At 38.5% G+C, this 27,454-nt stretch overlaps 2 protein-coding genes across 2 annotated transcripts; both read right to left on the bottom strand.

Moving 5' to 3' along the window:
- Window positions 1-4,918: 4,918 nt before the first annotated feature.
- On the bottom strand, window positions 4,919-14,233 carry htr3a (5-hydroxytryptamine (serotonin) receptor 3A). Its single transcript, XM_034114370.1, has 9 exons — window positions 14,116-14,233; window positions 13,147-13,310; window positions 12,104-12,148; window positions 11,646-11,755; window positions 11,373-11,542; window positions 9,037-9,197; window positions 6,453-6,663; window positions 5,579-5,815; window positions 4,919-5,247 (listed from the first exon to the last, which is right to left on the bottom strand). The coding sequence occupies exons 1-9, from the start codon at window positions 14,231-14,233 to the stop codon at window positions 4,919-4,921; spliced, it is 1,545 nt and encodes a 514-aa protein (XP_033970261.1).
- Window positions 14,234-17,789: 3,556 nt separating this feature from the next.
- Window positions 17,790-26,799, bottom strand: htr3b (5-hydroxytryptamine (serotonin) receptor 3B). Its single transcript, XM_034114381.1, has 9 exons — window positions 26,766-26,799; window positions 25,876-26,039; window positions 24,690-24,734; window positions 24,387-24,496; window positions 23,902-24,071; window positions 23,287-23,444; window positions 20,825-21,035; window positions 19,570-19,779; window positions 17,790-18,055 (listed from the first exon to the last, which is right to left on the bottom strand). Exons 1-9 carry the CDS (start codon window positions 26,797-26,799, stop codon window positions 17,790-17,792), a joined length of 1,368 nt encoding a protein of 455 aa, XP_033970272.1.
- Window positions 26,800-27,454: the final 655 nt, after the last annotated feature.

The raw sequence follows: 27,454 nt of genomic DNA, 5'->3' as shown, positions 1-27,454 counted from the left end.
AATTGGTTGAAAATTGAGCAAGCTATGGTTATTTAAATAGTAAACCATAATGTTATGAATGAGAGCACTGCCTGTAGCAAGATGGCGGCCATGTGGCAACGTCGGTCTCCATTGGCCAGCAGCGCGGGTGAGTCATCTAGTGTTTATATATATCTATGGGTCCCCCTATCTGCACAGCGGGAGAGAACGAGAAAAGTATAAAGGAGATCGGAAAGTACAACCCGCCCTCTTTTCCTACACTGCAGCCTCCCGAGGGACATCGCCGGTTTTGTCTCTTCCTTACCTTATGCTTGTTCTTTAACCACGTTACTTAATTAAAGTACCAATTTGAACCTCAAACCTTCAGAGACTCCATTAGTCTCATTATTTTAAGTTTCTTTCCTGGGAGCGAGAAGATCACAATTCATCAATAGTATCATAAACCATAAACGTTTGAGATCATTTTTGCAATAATCCAACAGGAAAATCCCATTGGGTTTTTCTCTATTGAGCCCTTGCAATGCTAACTTCTGATTGGGTCTACTCAAATAAATCATCACTGCACCACTCTATAATTATATTTTAATACAGTCTATCTGCTATTAAACCCAGTAGAAAACCTTTGAAATAACCTACGAAACCACGTTATCTATCTGTACTAATACATGTAATTTCCAGTTGTCTTAATGTGTGAGACTGCATGCCTGCAGAGAGAAAACCTTATGGAAACATAATCTGATGCTAGAACGCAAACTGTTGCATGCATTCAATTTAGATTAACCTTCATTAACAGTTTAACTTCTCTCCCTCCACAGGCTGTTGTCTGTTCCCACATTAAAAGCTCCATTTCCTGTGTGCTAACAGTTTCTGCTGCACTTCAGGCCTCGCTGCCTTCTGTCTGCTCTCCACAGAGGTCACACATGCTGTCATTAGAGATGCAGTGTGTGTGTGTGTGTGTGTGTGTGTGTGTGTGTGTGTGTGTGTGTGTGTGTGTGTGTGTGTGTGTGTGTGTGTGTGTGTGTGTGTGTGTGTGTGTGTGTGTGTGTGTGTGTGTGTGTGTGTGTGTGTGTGTGTGTGTGTGTGTGTGTGTGTGTGTGTACATTACGTGTGCAGCGCTATCGTGGCACATGATTGTCATTACAGAGGAAGTGAGCCGAGACACAAAGCTTCAGACAGATTCACCTGAGGCAGGTTTTAGTGACACGTTGTTGCTCATATTTGACCTCCAAGTAACAGAAACAGATAAAAGGAAAACAAATAATCAGATATCAGTAAATTACATTCAAAATAAATATTTTGCAATGTTGATTGTGGATGGAAATGCATTATTTTCAAGTCTTATTTGCACATTAGTCGTGTATATTCTTTTTTTTATGACACAGTGTTGGATTTATAAGTCATTACGAGATTGATATTTAATATTATGATTTCCAGAGGATGTTTAAAAGGTATTATTGTGACCTGAGCATTCCTCTAGTGCCACCATCAGGCCAAATACCTCCACATGCTCTCCAGAGGATGAACCACTTCCAACCACAAAAGTGTACTTTATTTATTCAGCTATTTGCAAGGCTGAGAAAATTATTAGTTTTCAGAGAAACACCTTTTTTGATTTGGTGATTTTACTGGATTATTATGTAGAACAATCCATAGAATAAGTTTTACAAATGGTCTTTATTCTGCTTTTCATGTAGTGTGTTATAGGTTTGTGTGCATGTAAACGGTCTGCAAAGGCTAAAATCCCAAAGTCTGGAACCCTTGCGCTCCTATTGGCTAGCGCTCCAACACATTGTACGTGATAGACTAAGGGACGGGACATCTCTGAGCGTTTGACCAATCACAACAGAGCCAGCAAAGATAACCAATCAGAGCAGACTGGGCTCTGGTTTCAGACAGAGGGTGAAAAGAGGTGCAAAAACAAAACAAAAAAACTTTGATTGCCACAAACAGCAACAGCATGCTTCGTTAATATTAGAAAGTGAGTCTCACAATTTCTATTTTATCTGCTGTCTGTGATTTCGTCCCCAAAAAGCAAAAAAAAGGTGTCCAACAAATAAGTTTTACATGAAAAGTGTCTCGATTTCGCCGCTACACTTTCTCATTTCCTCTGTGTTCTCATAAGGAGGATCAGATCATGACTTCAGTGCGTTGGAAACTAATGAGGCCGCTCTCCACTTGTGCACCAAACACTTTACCAGACACTCTCTCTGCTTATTTATCTATGTATTTATGTTAGATTGTGGCATGGAGGGAAAACAGGACACGAGGGAAGAAGGAAAGTCTCATTGTGAAGGGTTTGGTGGTTTTTGGTGAAACTCTGATCTTATTTTGGGGCAAAAGAAATGGCTGGTGAACAGTGAAGAGCCTTTGTGTTGCAGAATGACGCTCCATCACTGATCTGTAAAACACTAAGTGCATTTTACTACGCTACTTTAATTTGAAAAGCCTAAATTACTTAACGGATTAATATTGTGCATGTAATAAACTTTTACCATAATGCTTCTCTAAAGATTAAACCAGTGGGATTACTGCTTGAGGTACAAATTATCCAATATATTACCAAAACATTTATAAATATTTTATCAAAACGTATTGTTTACAGTAAAATGCTCCCTGATGCAACAATAATAACAATAATAACATCGATATATTAATATATCACATATGGACGCGTACTGTACTGTAAGTAAGTACGAAATTGAGGTACTTGCACATTACTTGAGTATTTTAACCTTATGCTACTTCATCCACTACATTTGATTTACAGATTTAGTTACTAGCTACTTTGCAGATTGAGATTATAAATACGAAATATAAATCATATATTATTATAGTTTAAGCTTCCCAGTAGAAGATAATAAGTTAATAAGTAATTCAATCAACCCCCATTTCAACAGGTGCAATATTGAAGTCATGAACACATACATTTTAACGCAATATTTTAAATGTTGTGGTGCTTAAATGGGCCATTCTGCACAAAGAGTACCTTTTACTTTGGTACCTAAAGTATATTTAATGCTGAAACTTTTGTTCTCTTTCTTAAGTACCTCTTGACTGCAGGAATATTACTTGTAGAGGAGTAATTTGACATTAATTGTATGGTACTTCTCTAAAGGTAGGGTAGGTAAGAATGGAGAAACCAGCTCGAGTGCGCTAGAATTTGAAAGTACACAACCGGAAAAAATCTGCCTCTTCCTTCAGACTTCCTCACAGAGCCCCTCCTCCAACACACACGAACGCGCACATGACCAATGAGGGCACGAGATAAGTTTGTGCACAGATGGAAGGCTGACAGGCAGGTAGGCCATCCAGTGATTTTAGCCGGGCCGGCTCAGATGATTGGTCGTGCTTTTTACAGCGCCACGGCTTCCACAGATGAAGTTTTTTCATGTATTTATTGTCAAAGCATTTAATGTATTCATTGCTATCGGGATGTGAAGAGCATTCCATGGAATATAACAAAGAGTGTTTCTGAAGTGAATTACCTACTCCACCTTTAACTAATACTTCTTCTTAGTGGCACTATCCCAGAGTCAGGATCTGTGCAGCACCTCTCTGATGTTTGTGTGCATGGCGCCATCTGCTGGCTGCATGGTGAACTACAGGAGGAAACTCTTAATCTGCAGTTTTAAAAAGTAATATATCATAATGTTTTTAAAGTGGCTTCCAAGAGAACTACTTTCTTCCTTGTACTTTGGAAAACACCAGAAGAAATGAAAATAAGCTTATTCCTAGTTATAAGAGTAGCAATGATTCAATAATTGACGACAACAAATTGGTAAACATATAACTTAAATTAAACGTTCGAAATAAAATGATGTGCCAGATTTTTGAAAAGGTACATTTTGATAATGGTGACACTTTATTTGATTTATTGAAATATGAATAAATAGACAATTCCTTCTCTTTCATTGTATAATATTCCAACTCGTCTCTTGTTGACAAAGCAACACAGCTGTGTTATAAAAATTACAACAGTTATCATACAGATGTTATTACATACAGTGACACAATACCATTAAAATGATGTTGATTATCATTCTCCTTACAGGCTTATGATTTACAATATAGTGAAAACTTATAAAAAGCATGAATAATTGATGTTAATATCTTTGTAATGTCACATGCAATCAATACATGTAGTGCAAAGAACATAGGCATTTGTTACCTTAATAATATAAAATCCATGTAAATACTTATTTTCTATATTCATATAGGTGTTTTACATTGTATTATTACAACTTTAAGCATTTACAAATATACTGCAGCTGTTTCTTTGTCTATATTTTCATTTAAACTGTCTCATGAATGTTGGATATCTCCTGGTTTGACAGCTTTTAAAGGCACACATTTTTGAGGCGCTATTTTATATTTGTTTTGATTTGGGTAAATATATCCCAAAACGTTTTCCTCCAAGACACGACCAGAGCAAACATATTTACAGATTGCAATAGGCTTGCATTTTCTTTTCTCTGTTAAATGACATGTATAAGTATGTTGGTGCATTTCATGCTTGGGCAACTTGTTAATATACCTCTATAGTCCCAACTACAGGAGCCTTTTCCTGTCCGATCACCATGAGGCTGCCTCTCTGAATCCACAGAGCTCTACAGGCCATGGAGCTGAAACTCTGGCCTTTTGAATTCAACGCTCTCCTCTCTGTGTGTGTGTGTGTGTGTGTGTGTGTGTGTGTGTGTGTGTGTGTGTGTGTGTGTGTGTGTGTGTGTGTGTGTGTGTGTGTGTGTGTGTGTGTGTGTGTGTGTGTGTGCCTCAGGCAGAGGTCGGAAGTAATAAACTTCGTTACTGTATTTAAATTCATTTTTCTGGTATCAGTACTTTACTCCACTTAAAAGAAGTTTAGTCAGTACTTCTACTTGTACCAGAGTATTTTTAAGCACGAGTATCTGTACTTCTACTTGAGGAAAGGATGTGTGTACTCTCAGGCCACCTGCCACACGGACCACAGGGTTCCCAGAGTGATGCTGTAGGCCACCACGGCCACCAGGTAGACCCTGAAGAGCAGCACGTCCAGCACGTAGCCCACCTGCAGCCACTCTTTGGCCACCTCCCTGCACCGGTCCCTCTTCTCCAGGAAGTGGCGTATGGCCGTCACCTCCTGCAGGATGTTGTCCATGACGGGCGGGGTGGGGTCTCTGGGGAGGGGGCGGCCGAGGCCCAGCAGCACCCCCTCCAGAGACCCCCCCCCCTCTCTGTCCAGGTGGCTGCGCCTACGGCCCAGCTCACAGGTGTGGTGCAGAGGACACTGAGCTGCAGGAGAGGGGCAGGGAGAGGGTGTGTTTCACTTTCACTTATTCATTAAAGTCAACTTTAAAACTGAATATGTTAAGAATACTGAGTGAATAAGATGTTTTTATATTTTATTTTAATTTTATAATGTTTACCTTTTACATTTTTGGCATGCCTTACATTTTTATAATTTTAATTTGTTTTGACTTTTTGACTTATTTACTTTTTAATTTGACTTTTTTAAACGTTTTAATTTACACAGTCAGAATATTTTTGAATTTCTTTCCCTGGGTATTTCTAAAATGTATTCAACTTTTGCTTAGGTAAACATTCAGAGAGTGCTTTTCCTTACCGGTCCCGTAGCTGCTCTCCTTGTAGAGCTCCAGGTCGGGGGGCTGTGAGGTCAGATTGGAGCAGAGGCGGGGCTTCCTGTGGATGCAGAACAGCACGGGGGCCAGCTCCAGGATCAGGTACTTCAGCCAGGGCGGGACGGGGGGCTGCAGGTCTTGTTTGTGGACCAGACGCACGATCAATACGGTCTCTGTCAGGCTGATCACCAGCAGGGCCATGCACACCACAAAGTACACACCTGGGGAGAGGAGAGGAGAGGAGGATGCTCTTACAGATATTATTATTAAAGCAGGTAGTTTCATATTATTTAAAAACAATCTCAACCTTTAATTTGGCTTCTTTAGAATAAAAGAAATTATAATAATATTAATAATTAGAAGGAAAACAATTATTAAGAAAAAAGACATGAAGATAAAATACAAATAAATAAACAACTACAAAAAAGTAAATACAAAATTAATTAAATATAAAAAAAAAATATATATCAACATTTTAAATCAAAATCACATTTTAAATTAAATTAAGTTTCAAATTAAATGTATAAAAGTTGTACAATATTTACAAAAATACAATAAAAGGTGTACATTGTATTGAAGATTTGAAATATAAAACAATGTGCAATATGTGAAAATGGGTATATAAGACTCTTAATATATATATACAGTATAACTCATTCTTATTTATGTATTTTAAATCACAAAATGCACCTTCAGTTGGACTATTGCTTTTGATTGGTCATAATTTGTGGCCGTCAGTAAAATAAAGCAAAGTATTTTTGAAATCACAAGTTATGATTGTTATGAGTGTTATGAATGATAACTGTTGATAAGCTGAAATCCTGTTCTGAATGTAGTGTTCATGGATCCCATCATCACCTATGAGCGGGGTTCCTATGGCGGTGGCAGGTAGGGTGTCAGACACGATGATGAGGAACACAGAGTACCCCAGCAGCAGAGTGATCTTAAAGGAAACCCTCTCCCCGCTGTCTGGAGGCAGGTAGAAACCCACGATGTCCATGACCATCAGGAACATACTGGGCAGCAGCAGGTTCACCGTGTAGAACAATGGCCGCCGCCGGATCACCACCTGGGGAAGAAGGGTTAGAGTTATTTCAAAATGTCTGCTGGGGAAAAAAAGGCCGGACATGGTTAACTTAGCTTAGCATAAACTGGAAACATGTCAGCATGTCTTAACACTGTAAATCATTTTTAATGTTGTGTTTATTGATGTAATTAATGCACAAAACACTACAATATGTACTTACTCCTGCTACATACTAAACACAATCAATATTCTCATCCCCCTCTCAAAAAAAAAGCTATGTTTCCCCAAAAATATACAACTGTTTTGTTCTCAATACTTCCTTTTTTTATTGTTTGCAGGCATTTCATTTATTTAACAGAGGCAGTAACAGATGTGAAACTGGGATCTTGCACTTCATGGTCACCGCTTTACACCTTTCAGGGAACAGGTATATTTAAGACGTTTTCTCAATATATTTGTAACCCTGGTTCAAAAGTGGAGATTCAAGTAGTTACATTTTGAAGTAAGTAATGTAAGAAAATATTTATTTGAAATATAAAGTATTTTTTTTAAATATAGTTAGATGTAAATAGTTCAACAAAGACAAGTAAACATTATTCATAGGAGAATATTTGAGGTTCAAAAACACAGAATACACCTTTAGTTACAATCTCGTTTTTTATTGGTCAAAATAAGTGGCGGGAAGAGACACCTGTTGTGATTGGCTGAAGGTGAGGAAGTAAAACATGTAGGGCGAGTATAGCGCAAACGGGCGAAGGTAAACAAATTGATAATGGAGTAAATAGAGGAAAAATAGGGGCAGTAGAATAATAAACCAACACGCACTTTAATCCACATAATCTCTTTGAACTAGCCTGAATATTAGTGTGTTTGTGTGTTTCCGAAAATTTGAATTATGTGACCAACTGAAATCGCGTAGCAGTTAACGGCTAAGCTAGTTAGAGCAACAATGCTAATGGTTAGCTGTTTTTAGCATCGATTAGCATAAAGATTCCTGTTGGATGGAGCCAACCCATGTTATACCAGAGAAACTTTCATAACAGCGTTGTGATGCCAAACAGCGTCAATTCAGACTGACACCAAACAGCGTCAATTCAGACTGACACACATTCACTTAAGGGGAACTGGGAATATGTATCAGCTGCTTGTGTGACAGTCAGACAGTGAATACTTTAGAGCCGTGTGAGCTAACCCGGAGCTAACGGCAGAATACACTCCCGTTGAAGAGCAGCCAGCACTGCAGCGGTCGGTAAATGCCGCTGAAACACATTAATAAACAATGAACCACGGCACTCTGGAGAAAAGTATAAGGTTGGAGAAGTCGTTATTTAATTTAATCTGGCTTCGTATGATTAAAAGCAACACGATCATCGACCCGACGCAGTCCCCGGCCCGTTGTTGTTGGGGAGAAAATCAGCGACGTAAACTGTGACGTCATGACGCAGCAGCGGCAGCACCAGTCGGTCTCTGAGCGGTGTGAAAAGAGCCGGAGCTAAACCGAAGTACCGGTTCCGAACCTGAAAAGCTCTAGCACGGAGCTTGAACCGGAGTTGCGTTGGTGTGAAAGGGGTATGTAAGTCTTTAACTGTATTTACCTTTAGTAGTAGGTACTTGTATTTTACTTGTGTATTTCCATTTAATGCTATTTTATACTTCTACTCTTCTCAATGTTGGTAGCCAATATTGTACTTTTTTGTTATTCAACTACATTAAACTGGACGGCTTTAGTTACTTTACAAACTGATATTTTTGGCTTATACTGAATATTAATAACACATAAATAAATAGAGAGTGATAGCTTAAGATATACATACATCAGCATAGCAGTATAACGTTTTCCAGATGTGATGAACATTCATTAATTATCATAATCCAGTCATTTCACTGTATATGACCTGAAATGGGCTATTATGGATAATGAGTACTTTTAGTATTTAAATGTCAACATTTCTTGAGTTTTCATTTAGTGAGATTTTGTATGAAAGACTTTTACCTAAAACAGAGTACTTTTACGATTTAGTTTTGCCAATGTTATACTCAATTAAATGTATTTGATCATTTTAAGATGCTGCAAAGACTCAGATTCATGTATCAAAGTGTATCTTTTCTCACTCACTCTCACTCAAAAAGTAATCAAAAAATAAATGACTACATACATAGGCCTGATCATATAGGTTATGATAACACTTTATTGATGCCTTGGTGACCTTCCAATATCATTATGAAATTGGTTATGCATAATGAGTAGCATTTTTATTTTAATACTTTTATATTTTTTCGTGGAGGACTTTTACTTGTTACGTGTACCTAAGTAAAATATCTGAGTAGTTCATTCATCCCTTTCGTTTGATCGATTGGAGTAAAGATGACAAGTGTTTCCTTACACATATATCTATAAATCTTTTGAATACTCACGTGGAACTTCATCTCAGCGTAGTAGTCGTCGTTGTCCACGCTGAAGATCTTGTAGTTGGACAGAATGTGCAGCAGCTCCCACTCTCCCTGGTTCATGAACACACTCTTGTCCTCCCTGAGCTCCTCGGGGCTTCGCATCAGCGTGATGTTGATGTCGTCGACTGCAGATCAAAGTCAAAGTCAACTTTATTGTCAATCTTTCAGTTTGTGTGTACAGACAGAGAGATCGAAATACCGTTTCCCACAATACAAAAACAAATATATATAAAAATATGTATGTATATACTAGGGCTGCACGATATATCGTGTCGTGACGATAATCGCGTTATGCGCATGCGCGATATTGACGCAGGACGTGCGATTCTTTTTCTAACTCAAACACGTCATGTTACAATTATTTTGCTGCTTGCAGGGTTCTTACGGTCATTGAAAACCTGGAAAAGTCATGGAAATTCAAAATGCTAATTCCAGGCCCTGGAAAAGTTATGGAAAACAATATTTTTCCCAAAGTTTTGGAAAAGTCATGGAAATGTAACTAAAGTTGCATCAAATATAATTTATATTTTAGCTAATCGCCAAAATAGTAATACTATAATGATAATAAATACTGTATCGTATAGTAATGAAACGTAAAATGGCATTTAACTGACTTTGCTGGTGAGAGATTTTAGTTGCTTTGCGTGTAGAAGCTAGTAAGCCTATTTGATTTGTTTTAGATAGGCACAACATGTTTCAGATGCAGACCTTATTTTCCTGTTCCATGTTAAAATAAACCATTTTCAGTGGTACCGCTGAGAGAGTAATTTTTTTGGTCATGGAAAATTAGGTAAAGGTCATGGAGAAGTCATTGAAAATCATTGGTGAAAAAGTGTATGAACCCTGTGCTTGCTACAAAAGGAAAACTTGCGCGGCTCTCATGTCAGGGGTACTTGAGTGAGTGACATGCAGGCTCTGCATGCACAGCAAACCATCAGTCACAATCATTCTTGATCAGATCACAGCAGGATAACCGAGCTAGCTCAGCTTGTTGCTCTGATAACTTAAGATCCAGAAGTCCGTGACTAAAATCCTTCATCCGGTTAAATATTGTTTAAAAAATACCAATTGTATAGCATTAAAGTTCAAGAAAGGATGGTTTGCGGACAAAAAAAACTATCGCAATAGGCGCTTTCACACCGGAGTACTTTTACCCGTACTTTTCCCATTTAGTTCCGTTAGTGCCAGTCCCCAACTCCGGGGACTTCCGGCCGGGGACTTCGGGTGGCAGTATACGCCGTGAAGTTGTTTGCGGCCTGCCAGTAAACCCAAAGCAGAAGAAGAAGAAGTGACGTCAGCGGCTTCATTTGCGTATCCTTCCCCAGGAACTTATTCCGGTGTGAACGCGATCGGCGGAAAAAATATCGCAATGTCAGTTTCTTCCAATATCGTGCAGCCCTAGTAAGTATGTATCAAAAGACACATTTATAGATATGCATTATGCACACATTAAGACCTAAATAAAAGCACAAAAACAAAATAACAGTCACTTCAATATCTTTGAGAATGTACATTAGTGCAAGACTGTCCATAGCAGTGTAAAAAAGGCAAAAAAGTGTCTCGAAAAATAATATGGTGAGCAGCGTGAAGCGGCCGTCAACAAGTTCCCCTTCACCCTCCACTCTGATATGAGAGTGGTATCACAGCAGGGTATCACAACAGAGCAGTTGTCTCACTCAAGTCTTAATGAGAATATTTGAAGAGAGAGTTTGATGTTGTTTTTCTGATTTTAGGTTAATATGTTTCACCGCCAATGGTAATATGGTCTACTTTCCTGCTGTGTACCTGAGTCTGGTGCTGCCATCAAATAGAAATCATGACGTAAAAGGAGAGTCATTGTATACTTTTTGTAACAAAGTCGCCGCACTGAGAGTACATTTTCTGTTTCTGTGTAACAGATAGTTGACTCATGGTTCAGTTGGCAGTATTGAGGAGCATTCATTTCTTCAGTTCCACCTTTTTATATCTGAAATATACTATGGATATTTTGGAGTCACACGCGGATTTAATCTGTATTTATTTTATTGCCACCTAATCCGGTTAAATGAGCTGTGTTCATTTTTGAGTTTAAACAGAGTTAACTCCATATTTTGCACTGTACTGCGACAATATTAATGTGCGTTTCTTGCGTTTCTCTTCATTTAGAGATTTTATTCTCCTACACTCTAGCCTGTTAGGAAACAACACACATCCAAACCCTTTATACATTTCCTACAAGCTTGTACTAGTGATGTTTTTAAACCAAACAAAAGAGCAAAATCCCCCCAAAATGTGTGTTAGTTGAGTGAATAAAGTCTTACTGGTGTGCAGCCAGCTCTGGAAGGTGAGGCTGCATTTCTGCACATCGAAGGGGAAGTTGTAAATGTTGAGCGTGCAGGCCGTCACCACCTGGATGGGCTTGTAGTTTCGCACCAGTCCATCGTGGGTCACATAGACGTACGGTATGTCCGGAGACTTCCCCACATCCACACTGTCGGTTAGAGGCAAAATATTGACATTATTTGATGTAGCACCAAAGACAGACTCTCTGAGAATAATTATTTAAGCGACAGAAAATAGGGTGTTTCTCTTACAACTCATTGATGAGGATGTCCGGCACCCACACGTTAGCCGTAGGTAAAGAAAGCTGTTTCACTTCATCAAAATCCTCCGGGTTCCACACCAGGAATTCATCCGTCCATGACTAAGATATGGAAGAAATAAAGAGGCTAAATTACTATATATTAAATATAGATTAGGGCTTTTTGCAAAGGGTTTAAATCCACTATAAATGTTAAAGTAACAGAAGATACATGTTAAACGTATGCATTCGTACTGGAAAGACATAAGGATTAGAGGTAAAAGATAACACACAAAGTGTCAGAGTACTAAACTATGTTTCCTCTAGTAATCATAACAAATTGGTTTATTAAATGGATCCAATATTTGATAGTGAAAAGTTGCAGTAGCTTCGTCCCAGATGGAGCATCTTTAGGACAAATCACAGTTCATGTCGTGATTTGTCATTTTTAGAAACTAAATGTAGTCTTACCTGCCTGTACCACACATACGTTGTCAAAACCTGGTTCTTCTCGTCCTGTAATTGAATCGAAATCTTCAGTTAGACACACATTTGTAATATTTATTTTATTCCTATATATCAGTGTTTCTCAAACTTTTTCATACCAAGGACTACTTAACCAATAAAAAAACACTCGCGGACCACCTAACTCCATAAATATCCAAAATCACATCGTTTTTCTAGAGCAGATTACAAATCGCCTGAAAATGGTACAAACAAGTGGCAACATGTGTGATGAAGGTGTTGCGCTGGGAAACTTAAGCTCGCTCCATTGCGGAGATATTCCCGTGACAGTGCGCAAAACTTTAATTTATTTATTTATTTCAAATGTGAAATTTTACCAATATACTCACAGACCACTAGGGGGCGCTCACGGACCACCAGTGGTATATATGTATACTCTATATACTTTACTCTATTTATTTTTGTATTAGTCAATTTATTGAACATGTTAGAAACAAAACAACCAATAATAATAATAATAATAATAACAAAGAGAAGCTAAATTAAAAAAAAAGTTCAAAGTATAAACAAATAAATTCTCAAATAGTTTCCGTCATGTTCAAAAGAGGCAAGAAGAAGCTTAAAAACGTTTCTGGTCCGACCCCCTCTAGCGTACATTGTTCATGAAAAATACATAAGTATATATAATAATGTATCGTTCTGGATGTGTGTAATTAGGGCCGATTATGGCAAAAATCATAATCTCGATTATTTGGGTCAATAATTGATATCACGATTATTAAAAACGATTATCCATTTACTTTGAAAACATCCATTTATTTAAAAAAAAAATGTGAACAGTATGTTTTTAACAGTTGATTACCCTGAACTTTAAGCATAGTTCAACTGAAAAACCATTTAAATAAAATTAATTAAAATAAATAAATAATCGTTTTATTTCGATTATGTTGTTTTCATAATCGTTGCAAGCCAAAATCGTAATTGCGATTTAAAATACGATTAATTGAGCAGCCCTATGTGTAATAGTTTATTTGTTGACTATGACTCACCACATTGAGGATGGCGTACACCATGAGGTCGATGGCCACGAAGGTGGACGTCCTCCAGTCCTTCACCGGTCTCACTCCCTTCTTATAGCCGGCACTCAGAAACTCAGAGAGACGCACCAAGGTGGCGTTAGCAAACCTCCCTGTGCTGCTGCCCGGCTTCTTCACTGAAAATGTATCAAGTATTCATCTTTTATATGAGCTGACGCCGGGACTGTTAATATTACATTTTTCTGCAGAAGAGATGCATAAAAATTATCTGAAGTTAATTTACACGTTGTAGAATGACAATCCCCATTGGAATACAGATCTACTTTTTTAGAATAAGATCTGCCTGATTTAATTGTAAATAGTGTTTAAATAAATTGCAAATAAACCATTTAGTTTGAAATTAGAAATCTGTTGAATATATTGAATAATTCAGATAAAAATTCAAACCAAATACAGTTTAAAATTTAATATATTTAGTAGTAGATTACAGCTATTATAAGCAATATGACTTATAAATAATGTATTAAGATATGGTATTTATTTAGTGCAATAATAATAAATAGGCAAGCATTTTGGGTTAATAAAATCAAATATGTACCCAAGTATGGTAAACAAAACAATTAAATAAGTTGCAGCATTATAAAATAAACAAACTAGCTGCCAAATTATAATAATAATAATAATAATAATAACTTAGATTTATATAGCGCCTTTCAGGGGACCCAAGGTCGCTTTACCGAATAATAATGATAATAAATAGTTAAAACTATATATTGCACTTAAGCATATTTAGAGCACATCAGTCAGCGTTAAAATTCAATTTTATTTTGGTACTTCCTTGGTACCGCCATTCTCTATATTCCTGCTAATTATCAACATACTCCAGTTAAATATTTAAAGCCACTAAATGTAGTTTAAAGGAGAATCTGCTGTACCTGTGCTGGCTCTGGTCGCTCCTTGAATAGAGAGTAAAATGAGTGCGGTCCACGCTGATGAGGCTCTCATGGTGCCGCTTCACCTGGAAGCCTTCCTGCCGCTCTGATGAAAGGCCTCGGGACGCCTCACTCACATATCCTCCGTATCCCTCCACCAAATCCATCACTACACCCTCCTGCACTATGAAAACCTTGTTAGTGTCATCGCAGTCTGACGCCACTCCTCCTCCCGTTCAATAAAGATCTGCCAGATAAGTGGAGCTAAGAGAGTGCAGAAATGAAAACTAGTAAAGTGGGTACGATGTCATGTCTGAGTAATCGTTTAATTAAGTAGTGCGTCAACATCAGACCACAGGAGTAATTAAGAGACTGTTAGACAAGACTGTTAACTCACTTACTGGCGCCTAAGATTCACAGTTTAACCTAGGGCTGCACAATTAATTAATATCTTATTAAAATATGGACTTGTGCAATATCCAAATCATTGTAAGGTGGTTTCTTTGTCCATTTATTGTTCTTTTTTTTGCTCCTTTTTTTACGACATATTCCTCTTAATATGTTTATGTATGCATCATGCACAACAACAAAACAAATTCCACATATGTGTAAACCTACTTGGCAATAAGCTCGATTCTGATTTTAAAGCTAAATATGTGGTAAAATACCATTCGAAAGAAGTATAGTGGCTCGGCCTACACGCGGTTTATGCGTGGCTGAATGATCATTTATGAACTGAAAAATCACGTAAAATAACCGGCAATCTTTCCTAGTTTATTGTCCAGTTCCTATTGTCCAGTTCCTATTGTCCAGTTCCTATTGTCCAGTTCCTATTGTCCAGTTCCTATTGTCCAGTTCCGTCCCAAATCGCATAAAACTCAATAGGCGCTTTCACACAAAGTACTTTGCCGTACTTAGTTCATCAGAACTCTTTAGTTCTGATGAACTAAAGAGCAGATCGCGTTCACACCGGAATAAGTTCCCTGAGGGAGGATTAGGCAAATGAAGCCGCTGACGTCACTTCTTCTTCTTCTGCTTTGGGTTTACTGGCAGGCCGCAAACCACTTCACGGCGTATACTGCCACCCGGAGTCCCCGGAGTTGGGGACTGGCTTCAGTAGAAGCTGCTGGGACTCCCAGCATCTTCTACTGGAGCCTTCCGAGTAAATGCGCCAGAACACCGACACCTCCTCATCTCCACCGCTCCCATGTTTTTTTTTGTGTTGCCATAAGTTAGTCTCTCTCCGTTGGTGCGCTGGGCTAATGCTAATAATGCTAATGCCAGCAAATACAACAAAACCTTTTAGAGTTTTACGGGGCGTGGTTTGCAATCCGCCCAGCCAATCAGAAATGGGAACCTTTTTATCCCCAGGAAAGTACCTGCTCTCTAGCAGGGACTAAAAAGGCGGTGAAAAGGTTCTCATGAACTAACATTTTCGGAACTATATCGGAACTATACTAGGAAAAGTACTCCGACACATTTCTAAGCATCAAACAGAAATGTGGTTTGAATTTTCACACAGATATATTAGGTGGTTTACTTTTTGAGTTCTTAAACTGCTTCCCACTATTAAAAAATAACAGATGTGAATGTGCATCGACTGATTTCTCATGTCTTCGGTGTAATTCAGAATAAATAATAGGCAGGTTCCTGGTTGATGTGACTTCATGAGACTTTTATTTTCACTTTTGTCATTTATTATATTCACAAAACATTCATTTTAAAGGCTTATCTTTTTAAGCATTGATCGAGTCTGTCCACAAAGAGATTAGAAACTTCAGACAGACTGTAACAAAGCATCGTCAGCTCTGGTTGCATAACATCATGAAACCAGATCCACTGGAAGAAGACATTCTCAGATATGTGTAAATTGTGTTAATATGGATCTTTCCAGTATAGCAAGTTCTCCATGACGCACATTTGGTATTCTAGTCAGGATATCAGGAAACCACCAGGGAAAAGAGGCAACGCAGCAGAGCTCTGAAGGCTTTTATTGATCTGTTTTCTGGCAACTGGATTGGAGATTAAAGTATGAATACAATAGCATAACATCACACTGAGGATTATCTGCAGGGCGGCTTTATTACACATTATCTTGGAGTAAATCTTCACTGTCGGGAATACATAACAGACGCGATACAGTCATGTCTTTCTCAGACTATGATGTTGCTTTACAGTGGCAGTGCAATATCTGGATGTTAGGCAAACTGAATATTTAAACTATAGTACTAGTTTCAGACAAATTCAATTTCATTCTGCTAGTTTGTTTTAAATTATTTGTATAGTTTAGCGATAGATGGGGGAAGAAACATGATGAGATTTAAAACTTTAAAGCCATTTAACCAAAAACAAAGGCAAACGGTTACATTTTTTCCCAAATGATTAGTTTCTCGGTTCGGTTACATTCAATACAAAGTTGAAAAACATGGCATAACGTAAAAATAAAGGTATGTATATATATTGGTTAACAACAATGCAACAACATACTGTATAAAGTGTTTCCTATTCTATTTAATACGGCCTATTACTTTTGTGGAAGGGAAATTAAATAGCAACAGTCTTTGTATACATGTGAAATGGGACACCCCACTTAGCGATGTGAAGCTTTACAATAAAAGCCCAGACACTAAAATATATCTTACTAACACTTCTAGAGTTGGAGAGAGTTTGTATTATAAAGAAACCTTATAAGTAGAGATGTCCCGATCCGATCACGTGATCGGGGATCGGAGCCGATCACGTGATTTTCAAAAGATCGAAATCGGGGATCGGGAATTTTTTTTTTTTTCTTTTTTTTTTTATATAAAATATTTTAATTATTTTATTTAATGTTACAAAACAAAAATGACCATGTTCACGTCTTAAAGTCATCCTGAGGCCTTAGTTTTGGTTTAAAATTACACAACATCATGTATGTGTTGCTTCTTTTGGGCTTGTTTTCATAGACCTGGTTGCTTATTTCTCTCAAATCTGGCAACAGAGTGGGCGCAGTGTCTAATAGTAGCAGTAAGCTAACAAGAGGCTACGTTCAGCTGGTGCCTCGGGAGTCGGGACAGAGAAAATGTCAGGAGTTTGGAAGTATTATAAAATTGAAAGCGAAAGCAGTGTAACAGCCAGATGCAATGTTTGCAAGGCGGAGGTTCCGCGTGGTGGAAAGAACAGAGCTACGTTCAACATGACCAATCTAATACAAACACCACCAACAACACAACGAGTACACAGCGGCCACTCAGGTAACGAAACAACCGACACTTTCAGAGACTTTTAAAAGGAAAGAGAAACTGCCCCAGAACAGTGAAAAGGCCAAAACAATAACAGCCAAGATAGCTGAATTCATCGCGTTGGATGACCAGCCGTTATCTGTTACCTTTTTTTTCTCTTAATGCATTGCATAAAGATCGGATCGGGAAAAATCGGTATCGGCAGATTGTCAAAATCAAATGATCGGAATCGGATCGGGAGCAAAAAAAGGTGATCGGGACATCCCTACTAATAAGCTTAAAAAAAACTAACACTAATCAAATAGCCTAAAACAAACCTAACCCTTACTACGAAATGCTCCCAAAACATTGTCAATCAGTCAAATCAATGGTATAAAATATGTGAGATATGATAAACACATCTATACCGTATGACAAAGGGAAAACCATGGTACAAATCCAATGCGTTTCAGAGTAAAGGAACATGTTAACATCACAAGCAAGTGGCTTCACAAACAAAAAGTCAGGCGAAGCTCCAGCTGGCCCAGAGCATCAGCAGCGTCCCGGCGTACGAGATCAGGACTACGAGGTAGAAGCGAAACAGGAAGCCGTCGAGTTTTGAACACAGAGCCAGCCAATCAGCATGAGCCGAAGACTCGCTGTCCTCCTGAGATAACGCCAGGCGAAGAGTCACCAACTCCTGCAGGAGCCAGTCCAGACCAGATGGAGACTCCTGGATCTCATTCAGCGAGAGCAGGTCCTCCTCCAGAGAGGCATCCATATCATACTCTATAGAGAAGATCAAGGAACCTGAGTTACAATGTGACGGTTAATCAGAGAGGGCAAAAGCACACACATCCTTTACTCAAGTAGAAGTACACATACTCGTGTTTAAAAATACTCTGGCAAAAGTAGAAGTACTGACTAAACTTCTTCACTCAAGTGAAAGTAAAGGCTTTGAAATGTACTTCAGTAAAAAGTACCCATAACTAGCAGCTGTTTTAAAGAGTACCTGACCTCCCTTTATATTAATAGAACAATAATGTCATTGTTAGCTAATGAATGTTTCCATGCTGAACAACGGCAACATGACAACGTTTTCATTGGTCCCTCTTCTTTAGAGAAGACCAGGAAATGATGGATACACGGATCGTGTTCAAATCAATAGGCACGCAATGACTCTAAATAATAATGATCACGCCACCAAACACACATTCAAACTAAAGGAACCAGCCTGTTTGGGAAATGAGAGAAGTAGAAAGTACAGGTATTTGTGTTCAACATGTAAGAAGTAGAAAGTACAGGTATTTGGGTTCAACATGTAAGAAGTAGAAAGTACAGGTATTTGTGTTCAACATGTAAGAAGTAGAAAGTACAGGTATTTGTGTTCAACATGTAAGAAGTAGAAAGTACAGGTATTTGGGTTCAACATGTGAGAAGTAGAAAGTACAGGTATTTGGGTTCAACATGTAAGAAGTAGAAAGTACAGGTATTTGTGTTCAACATGTAAGAAGTAGAAAGTACAGGTATTTGTGTTCAACATGTAAGAAGTAGAAAGTACAGGTATTTGGGTTCAACATGTAAGAAGTAGAAAGTACAGGTATTTGTGTTCAACATGTAAGAAGTAGAAAGTACAGGTATTTGTGTTCAACATGTAAGAAGTAGAAAGTACAGGTATTTGGGTTCAACATGTGAGAAGTAGAAAGTACAGGTATTTGGGTTCAACATGTAAGAAGTAGAAAGTACAGGTATTTGTGTTCAACATGTAAGAAGTAGAAAGTACAGGTATTTGTGTTCAACATGTAAGAAGTAGAAAGTACAGGTATTTGGGTTCAACATGTAAGAAGTAGAAAGTACAGGTATTTGTGTTCAAAATGTAAGAAGTAGAAAGTACAGGTATTTGTGTTCAACATGTAAGAAGTAGAAAGTACAGGTATTTGTGTTCAACATGTAAGAAGTAGAAAGTACAGGTATTTGTGTTCAACATGTAAGAAGTAGAAAGTACAGGTATTTGGGTTCAACATGTGAGAAGTAGAAAGTACAGGTATTTGTGTTCAACATGTAAAAAGTAGAAAGTACAGGTATTTGTGTTCAACATGTAAGAAGTAAAAGTAAAAAGTCGTCAGAAAAATAAATAGTGGAGTAAAGTACTGATACCAGAAAAATATACTTGAGTACAGTAACGAAGTATTTGTACTCCACTACTTCCCAGAGTATTTTTAAACATGCGTATCTGTACTACTACTGGAGTAAAGGATGTGTGTGTACTTTTGCCATCTCTGGTCCTCCAGCTTGAAGCTCACCTGCGGACAGGTTGATGTGGTCGAGGGTCCTGGTGGAGGTCAAAGCGCTCTCCGTGAACCCTGGTCCCACAGAGCCGTATTTGTCGAGCAGGCAGGCGGACACGGACATCTGCCGGACCTCCGCCTCGCTGTGGTGCAACAGCTTCACCACCAGGATGGACTTAGTGAGGCTCAGCATCAACATGGCCATAGACACCGCGAAGAACACGCCTGCAGAGTTTAGTTTAATTTATTTGTTTAAAGTGTCGTGGACAGTCCCCATTGATCAACTGTCACTAAAAACAGTAAATGGAGCAGCTTTAGCCAACATTGCTAAATTCCAGCTGCTTTAATGATCTCAGGTTTGGAAACCACATATTCACAATGACAACAAAACTGAAGCTAATACTTAATAATTTGTTTTAATAAGAAAAATGTAGAGAAAATATAGAGGATCATTAATTATCCACCAAATTTCAAAACTCTTCCTAAGATTAAACATTACGGTTATGTTCTGTTGAAATGAATATCAACTTGTTTTATTAACTTTGTTACAGAAACCACTGTAAACCACTGTTTCCTGCAAGTACATGCTCGAAAAGACAGTATTTTTAATTTGGAATTTGGAAGAAATGTTGGAGTTGTTTCCTCTTGTATCAGTCATGATTGATTTGCACTGAAAGTAACTGAGCAATGTGGAAAATAACTTCACTGATTGCCTTTGTTATCTGTTCAAAATAAGTTTGGCCCAATGTTAATTTAAGAACTCTTCCTAAGTTAAAACATAATAGCTTTCTTTCAAATGTATCTTCTAATCTTTATGCATTATTGAGGTTTCTCATTTTGAACTTCGGAGTAATGTTGTCAGTAGTTTATAGGATTAAGCTCAAATGTTCACAAAAACAATCCCATGAATACTAAAATCTCTAAATGTTTTTTTGGAGCTGTATGCTGAAATGAATGTAACCTTCCTGTTGTCCTTGGGTCAAATTTGACCCGTTTCCCAATTATTTTATGTCGAGATAAAGGGTTATTCTATTCAAATGTATAGCATAGCAGATTTGTAGAATTAGTCAACATTTTTGCCTTTTTGTAAACCCAGAAATGAGGTTTGAATTTGTGTAAATGAAGTCTTAAATCGGAATAAAGTGTGCTCAAAAGGTGCTACACAGATTTGGGTAACTATTTATACTAAATGCTTTAAAAACAGTGAAACCCTGAGGACAAAAGTTGCCCAGTTGATAGGAAGACAACCCAAGGGTTGATAAATACGGACCAATGAGCGGCGTCCTGAGCGCGGTGTGGGGCAGCTCGTCCGTCAGGTTGACTCTGAACACGGTGTATCCCAACAGGATGCTGATCTTAAACACGATGCGGGTCCCGCTGTCCAGAGGCAGAGAGAAGCTCGTCACGTCCACCAGCATCAGGAAGATACTGGGGATCAGCAGGCCCACCACGTACAGCAGGGGGCGCCGCCGGATCAGGACCTGAGGGGAGGGGGGAACACAGAAAGAATTAAGAAAACAGACATCAATACAAAAAGGAGAAAAAAGACAAAGAATCAAGAACGATTCGGAAAGATGAATTTTTTTTTTTGTATTAAGACGAAATAATTAGAAAGATTTAATTAAGCAAAAAAAAGGGAAGAATTAATTCAAAGACAAATAAATAATTGAGTAGTAGAAATTTAAATGAAAATGTTAAAAAAAGAAATACTTAAGAAATATATATAATTTATGTAAAAGCAATTAAGAAGACATAAGAAATAATTAATACATATACAATAAAAAATAAATAATTTAAATACTTGAAGAAAATAAAATGATAAAGTTAAAAAATATATTCAACAAAGAAATAAATGAATAAAATAACAACAAAGGGAAAATCAAGAAAGAAACAAAGAAAGTGAGATTTGGAATATCAGACTTTTACTAGCAATGGAGTATTATGTATTTGGACATCTATGTATCGGTACATATACTGAAGTACACGCTCTGAATCTTCCTCCATTAGCAGAAAGCCTTTCGCTCTGAGCTGCATGCAGAGCTCCCTGCTCTCCACCTGCACTAACAAGCAGTCCATTGATCAGGAGCCACTGAGACAGTCTCATTATGCCCCCCCCCCCCATGTCTATCAGCCTCCCTCTTTATCTGTCTCTTTCCTTGCCAGAAACACCCCCCCCCCCATCATCTGGCGTTAGCTCACTATCCTGATCCATGAAGGCCAATTGCTTTACACTTTACTGCTAACCCTCAGAGGGCAACAGTTAAAAGCTCGCCATCGATAAGCAATCACTGCAACGTGCTCACTGGTTACAGGCTGTAACACACAGAGAGCTGCAGGAATGAGTCCTAAAACCTAGGAATGAGTCTGCACGTCTGGAAGTTAAAGGTCCCCTGTTATACTGTGGTATAAAATAAATGTCAAAATCAGTAGAAACCATCCCATGAAGGCTTTTCACTTTTTGAAAGGGAGGAAAAAACTAAGAAAGCTAATGGCGCGTTTCCACTACACGGCCTCGCTCGGTATGGCTAGGCCTCGTTAGGACTGGCTCACTTTATGGCGCATTTCCATTACAGTTTAGGAACTGGGGCAGTATCTATAGTAACGCAGTGTAGGCGGAGCCGTGACGTCATCTTCAATGAGAACCCCAGAAAAACAACACAGCCGTTAGCTGTTAGCACTCAGAGCTCACAGCTCCTCATATCTGTTCAGAAACTAGACACAAGTTAAACAAGTACTGTACAAACCACAGACTGTCTGTGTCATGGTGAATACAGTCGCTGCTTTATTTATGTCTGTATAGGCCGTTGTTGTGAGTGTGGACGGTCGGAGCATATATTGAGTTAGCTTAGCCAATCTCCATTTAGAAAACACGCATTTTAAAAGGTGTTTCGCCTGCCGTCTGTCTGCAGACTTGACAAAGCATTAATTCATGGTTTTTACTAACCGGTATCAGTATGTTGTTACTTCATCATTTAGAAACGTGTATTACAATTAAATCACGGTCAAATATGTCCATCTTGTTGTAGTTGTAGCCCCCTTGCCAGCGACGCTCTCTCTAGTTTAGCATACTCAGCCCGACTCAGCCTCGTTGTCTCTGGCCCTAGACCCACGATTTTATGAGGCCAGAAAAACTGTGAATTAGGACCGGCTAGCCGGTACTAGGCCAAGTGGAAACGCAACCAAAAACGGGCCGCTGACGTCACAGCCCTCTTAAACCGTGCTCCGCGCTGTAGTGGAAACGCGCCATTAGAGTGATTCAGTTATGAGTCCTAAAACCCAGGAATGAGTGAGCATTTTAGCACTTCCTGTTCCCTCGTCTGGAAGTCAATGATTTTTTGAATGTGTTTGTTGTTGTTAACCAGAAACAAGGTCTGTTGAAAAATGGCGCCGATGATGATGGCTGCCGTGTCTTTGGCTCCTCTCCAACTCTGCCTTTTTTCGTATTATTTTATTTGTATTTACTTACACTATTTTATCTGTTTTATTGTGTTGCTGTTGGAGGAGCCTGGTACCTAAGATTTTCATTGACATATCTACACTGTAGCTAATGTACAAATGACAATAAAAGCCTTGAATCTTGAATCATGGTTAACACAAGCTGAAGATTTTCTGTTAAAAAAGTCAGTAAATACCCCACTGGTGAATTAAAAGAAGGCGGTTGCTAACAAGTGTCTAAATGAGACGACTAAACGTCATCACGCCCAACGTTACATATAAGGACAACACGTATACGTTGAACTGGAGTTGGGCGTAGTCGGTGTCGTCCTGGTGGATCAGCCAATAGCTGGAGGGGATGGACAACAGTTCCCATTCTCCGTCATTCATGAACTTCCTCTTGTCGTTGGCGATGGCCTCGGCGCTCCTCCACAGAGCCAGGTCTATTTCCTTCACTGTCACAGGGAGAGAGAGAGAGAGAGGCAAAGTATGACGTGGCTTACATTTGGAGATGCATTTTTGGTAAACTGACCTAACTATATTCTATGATGTAGCTTGTTGAATGCTCTTGAAGGAACCTTTAGTTAAGATTTGTCACGCTTCCCATTAGCTTTTTTTTAAAGCAGTTGAACCAAAATCCTGTTCCTCCATAGGTATGGTAATGTTGTATTGTGGTAATGTTGTATTGTTTTGTAAGCGTACTGTTCAATGTATCATAGGTCCAATTTGAGTCACAGTTTTTGCTTGTATATATATAAGCTAAAAATATATTATACTTATACTGTTATTTGTGATTGCACCATCGGGAATGCTTGGAATTTCGCTGTACTCTGTGTAGTGACAATAAAGGAATCTAATCTAATGACAACTCTCCTCCGCAAAGATGTTTATTTATGTATCTCAGAGACTGACCTGAGTGCAGCCAGCTGCGGAAAGTCAGGCTGCAGTTCTGCTTGTCGAAGGGGAAGGCGTACATCTCCAAACTGCAGGCCAGAACCACCTGCATGGGCCGGTAGTTCTTCACCATCCCTGACGAGTTCACGTACACGTAGGGGATCGTGAGGGGCTTCCCCTCGTCCACACTGACGACACAGGAAGGAGAGGCGAGGAGAATAAGATAAGGGTTGGGAAAATACTGAATGTCCTCTTCCAACATGAGAGTAACATGATAACAAAGGTATCCCAACTGTAGCTGTGAACATGACAGGAGGTATGATTACCTAGAAGAGCATCAGGACTGTTTGAGGCATATGATAGCTATGTGATTAACATGATGATTCAGCCTCTATGGAGATAGACATATGACAAGCATGCTCATTTCTGACGTGGAGCTAATCTGAAGTAAACATTGAATACTGAAGGAAACTGTAAAATGGGAACTAATTGTAATTTCTTACAATTCACTAATGATGACGTCAGGTGTCCAGATGGCGTCAGAGGACAGAGAGATTTCATTAATACCATCAAACTCCTCCGGGTCCCAAACCAGGAACTCATCCGTCCAGATCTGAACAATTATATCATTTATGGATTAGCAAACATTTAAAAACACCATCAAGTCCCAAACAATAAACTGGATGTAATTGATAAAGTTTATTCCAATCTTTAAATCAATACAATTGAGCTGTTTCATTTCTATAATATGGATTTTATGAAGGAGAAAAGTGTTTGTTACACAAGAAACAAAAATAAACGTGTACCTGTCTGTACCAAATACTGGTCGTTATGCTCTGCGTCTTTCCATCCTACAGGAAAACGAGAAAGTTCAAGTTGTAGCCAATACATTCATGTAATTTAAAGGGGACCTATCATGCAAAATGCACTTTTTGATATATTTTATACATACATATGTGTCCCCGGTGCGTCAGGGAACTCACGCAGCGTCAGAAAATAAAACCCTCTCTTTTTTCATCCATACCCAAATCTCTAAAAACGGGGCTATAACGGAGCTGATTTGACGTAGTATCGGAAATGTGGTTTCATCACGGCAGAATTTAGTTTAGACCAGGGGTCGGCAACCCTTGGCACGCGTGCCACCGTAACCAGTGGCACACTAGGAATAAGTGGAATAAGTGTGCAAAATATTTAAATTGTATTTTCGGATCCTGAACGAGACCGCCGCCATCATAAAGTGGCCAAAATCTGATCAGCTCATTTTCAGACAGGTTTTTATATAAATGGATCAGGACAAAAAGAGAGAGAATCTTTGTTCCTGAAACTTTCAGAGTCTCTTTCCACAGAGGGGACACATGTTGATGAAGAAGAGACATGAGGAAGAGGGTACACATGTTGATGAAGAAGAGACATGGAGAAGAGGGGACACATGTTGATGAAGAAGAGACATGAAGAAGAGGGGACACATGTTGATGTAGAAGAGACATGAAGAAGAGGGGACACATGTTGATGAAGAAGAGACATGAAGAAGAGGGGACACATGTTGATGTAGAAGAGACATGAAGAAGAGGGGACACATGTTGATGAAGAAGAGACATGAAGAAGAGGGGACACATGTTGATGTAGAAGAGACATGAAGAAGAGGGGACACATGTTGATGTAGTAGAGACATGAAGAAGAGGGGACACATGTTGATGTAGAAGAGACATGAAGAAGAGGGGACACATGTTGATGTAGAAGAGACATGAAGAAGAGGGGACACATGTTGATGAAGAAGAGACATGAAGAAGAGGGGACACATGTTGATGTAGAAGAGACATGAAGAAGAGGGGACACATGTTGATGTAGAAGAGACATGAAGAAGAGGGGACACATGTTGATGTAGAAGAGACATGAAGAAGAGGGGACACATGTTGATGTAGAAGAGACATGAACAAGTGGATTTTGCATAATAGGTGACCTTTCAAGTTTGATGTGTTGTGTTTTCCTCACCACTTCCAGCACGGACTGCAGCAGCAGGTCGATGTACACGGTGGTGATGCTCGTCCAGTTGTTCACGGGTCGGACTCCACAGTCGTATTTCCTAAGGAGGGTCCGGGTCAGCTGGTTCAGAGCCGACCTCTTGGGCTTCTCTGGGATCCCCTCAGCCAGAGGAGCTGGGTGAAACACAAACAAAGATACAGTCAAAACTGAGCAAAGTGTGTACTGAGGTACCTTTAGTAAAGTATATTCACCACAGTGTAGAAATACAGTAATAGTCCTGCATTCAAAAAAAGTAAATGGCATCAAAATATAGTTAAAGTACCAAAACTAAAAGTACTTATTGTGCAGAATGGGCCATTTCAGAATCATGTATAAACTGAGTTATTATATTAACCAAATGGCTTGCTTGATGCTTTCACAATGTTTACACAATGATATGTTGATTAATAATCATCATTAATTTGGTTTTAATGGCTAAGCAGTCGTGGACAAAAGTAATCAGATCCTCTACTTAAGTAAAAGTACTATTATCACAGTCTATACAGAAGTATTATCAGCTAAATGCACTCGAGTATCAACAGTAAAAGTACTCATTGTGCAGAAGTGTTGTATCATTATGGAATATTATATTATTCAGTTTTTATCATTATAAAATACATATAAGTGTTTTTTAATGTTGTAATTCGTCAATAAGTGGCACATTTTGTAGAAGTACCGAGTACATTGATAACATATTAACACATATTTTTGTAAAATGTAGACAAGAGCCTTATACAATGTAAAGATATTCACAACCTAAGACAATATGTAGCCAGATATTACGATATAGATTAAATATATGAACATTTCCCAGCCTGACCTGCAGATAATTCTTAGAGTAAGAAATTAAATTGTCTTACCTGAGAACAGCAGAGTGAGCCAAATGAGAAACATGACGGTAAAAAAAAGACCCAGATTTTCACTTGAATTTCTGCTGGTTTGTTGACACAAAAATATCCACAATTTGAAGAGTAGCGTACGCTGTGTAGGGAAACAACAATGACGGGCAGTGCAGACATTTTGGTTTCACTGATATCGATTTTCCCTGGCTGGGTAAGGTGATCCATCCCATAATGACTCCCTGAAGGTGTGTGTCGCTGCATTACAGAGGAGCATTTCAACTTCACTCTGTTATTGTGAAGGGGTTTCAACAAATAGAGGATACTTTCTAAACTTTCGCAACTACGCAATTCAGCATTTTATTTATCATTGTGGATTGTGAGTGTTATTTTATTTGCCACGGTACAAATTCCATTACTTGTACATTTAATGGACAATAAAGTATTTTGAATCTGAATCTATTATATATTATAATTGTATGTATATTTCTTTTATTGTGATTATAGAAATGTGTTTTTATGTGATTGTAGTTATTACATGTACAGCACTTTGGCCCGACCAAAAATCGCTTTTAAATGTGCTTTATAAATAAACCTTGATTTGATATTTATTCTATTCTATTTGACTTTTACTGGACATTTTACTTCAACTTCTTATGTTTATATACATATTTCGATTTTATTTGTTATTGCACAATCTTAATTTAACT

Source organism: Trematomus bernacchii, unplaced genomic scaffold (genome assembly GCF_902827165.1).
Source record: "Trematomus bernacchii unplaced genomic scaffold, fTreBer1.1, whole genome shotgun sequence".
Taxonomy (NCBI): Eukaryota; Metazoa; Chordata; class Actinopteri; order Perciformes; family Nototheniidae; genus Trematomus; species Trematomus bernacchii.
This window is presented reverse-complemented; position numbering and strand designations above follow the sequence as displayed.

Coding starts and splice junctions, on each gene's coding strand:
- htr3a (XM_034114370.1), bottom strand. CDS start 14,233: ATGGATTTGGTGGAGGGATACGGAGGATATGTGAGTGAGGCGTCCCGA. Junction 11,756..12,103: donor CGTATGTGTGGTACAGGCAG/GTAAGACTACAT, acceptor TCCATATCTTAG/TCATGGACGGATGAATTCCT. Junction 9,198..11,372: donor CCAGAGCTGGCTGCACACCA/GTAAGACTTTAT, acceptor TTTGATCTGCAG/TCGACGACATCAACATCACG.
- htr3b (XM_034114381.1), bottom strand. CDS start 26,799: ATGTTTCTCATTTGGCTCACTCTGCTGTTCTCAG. Junction 21,036..23,286: donor ACGCCCAACTCCAGTTCAAC/GTATACGTGTTG, acceptor CCCTCCCCTCAG/GTCCTGATCCGGCGGCGCCC. Junction 18,056..19,569: donor CCACATCAACCTGTCCGCAG/GTGAGCTTCAAG, acceptor TCTTCTCTATAG/AGTATGATATGGATGCCTCT.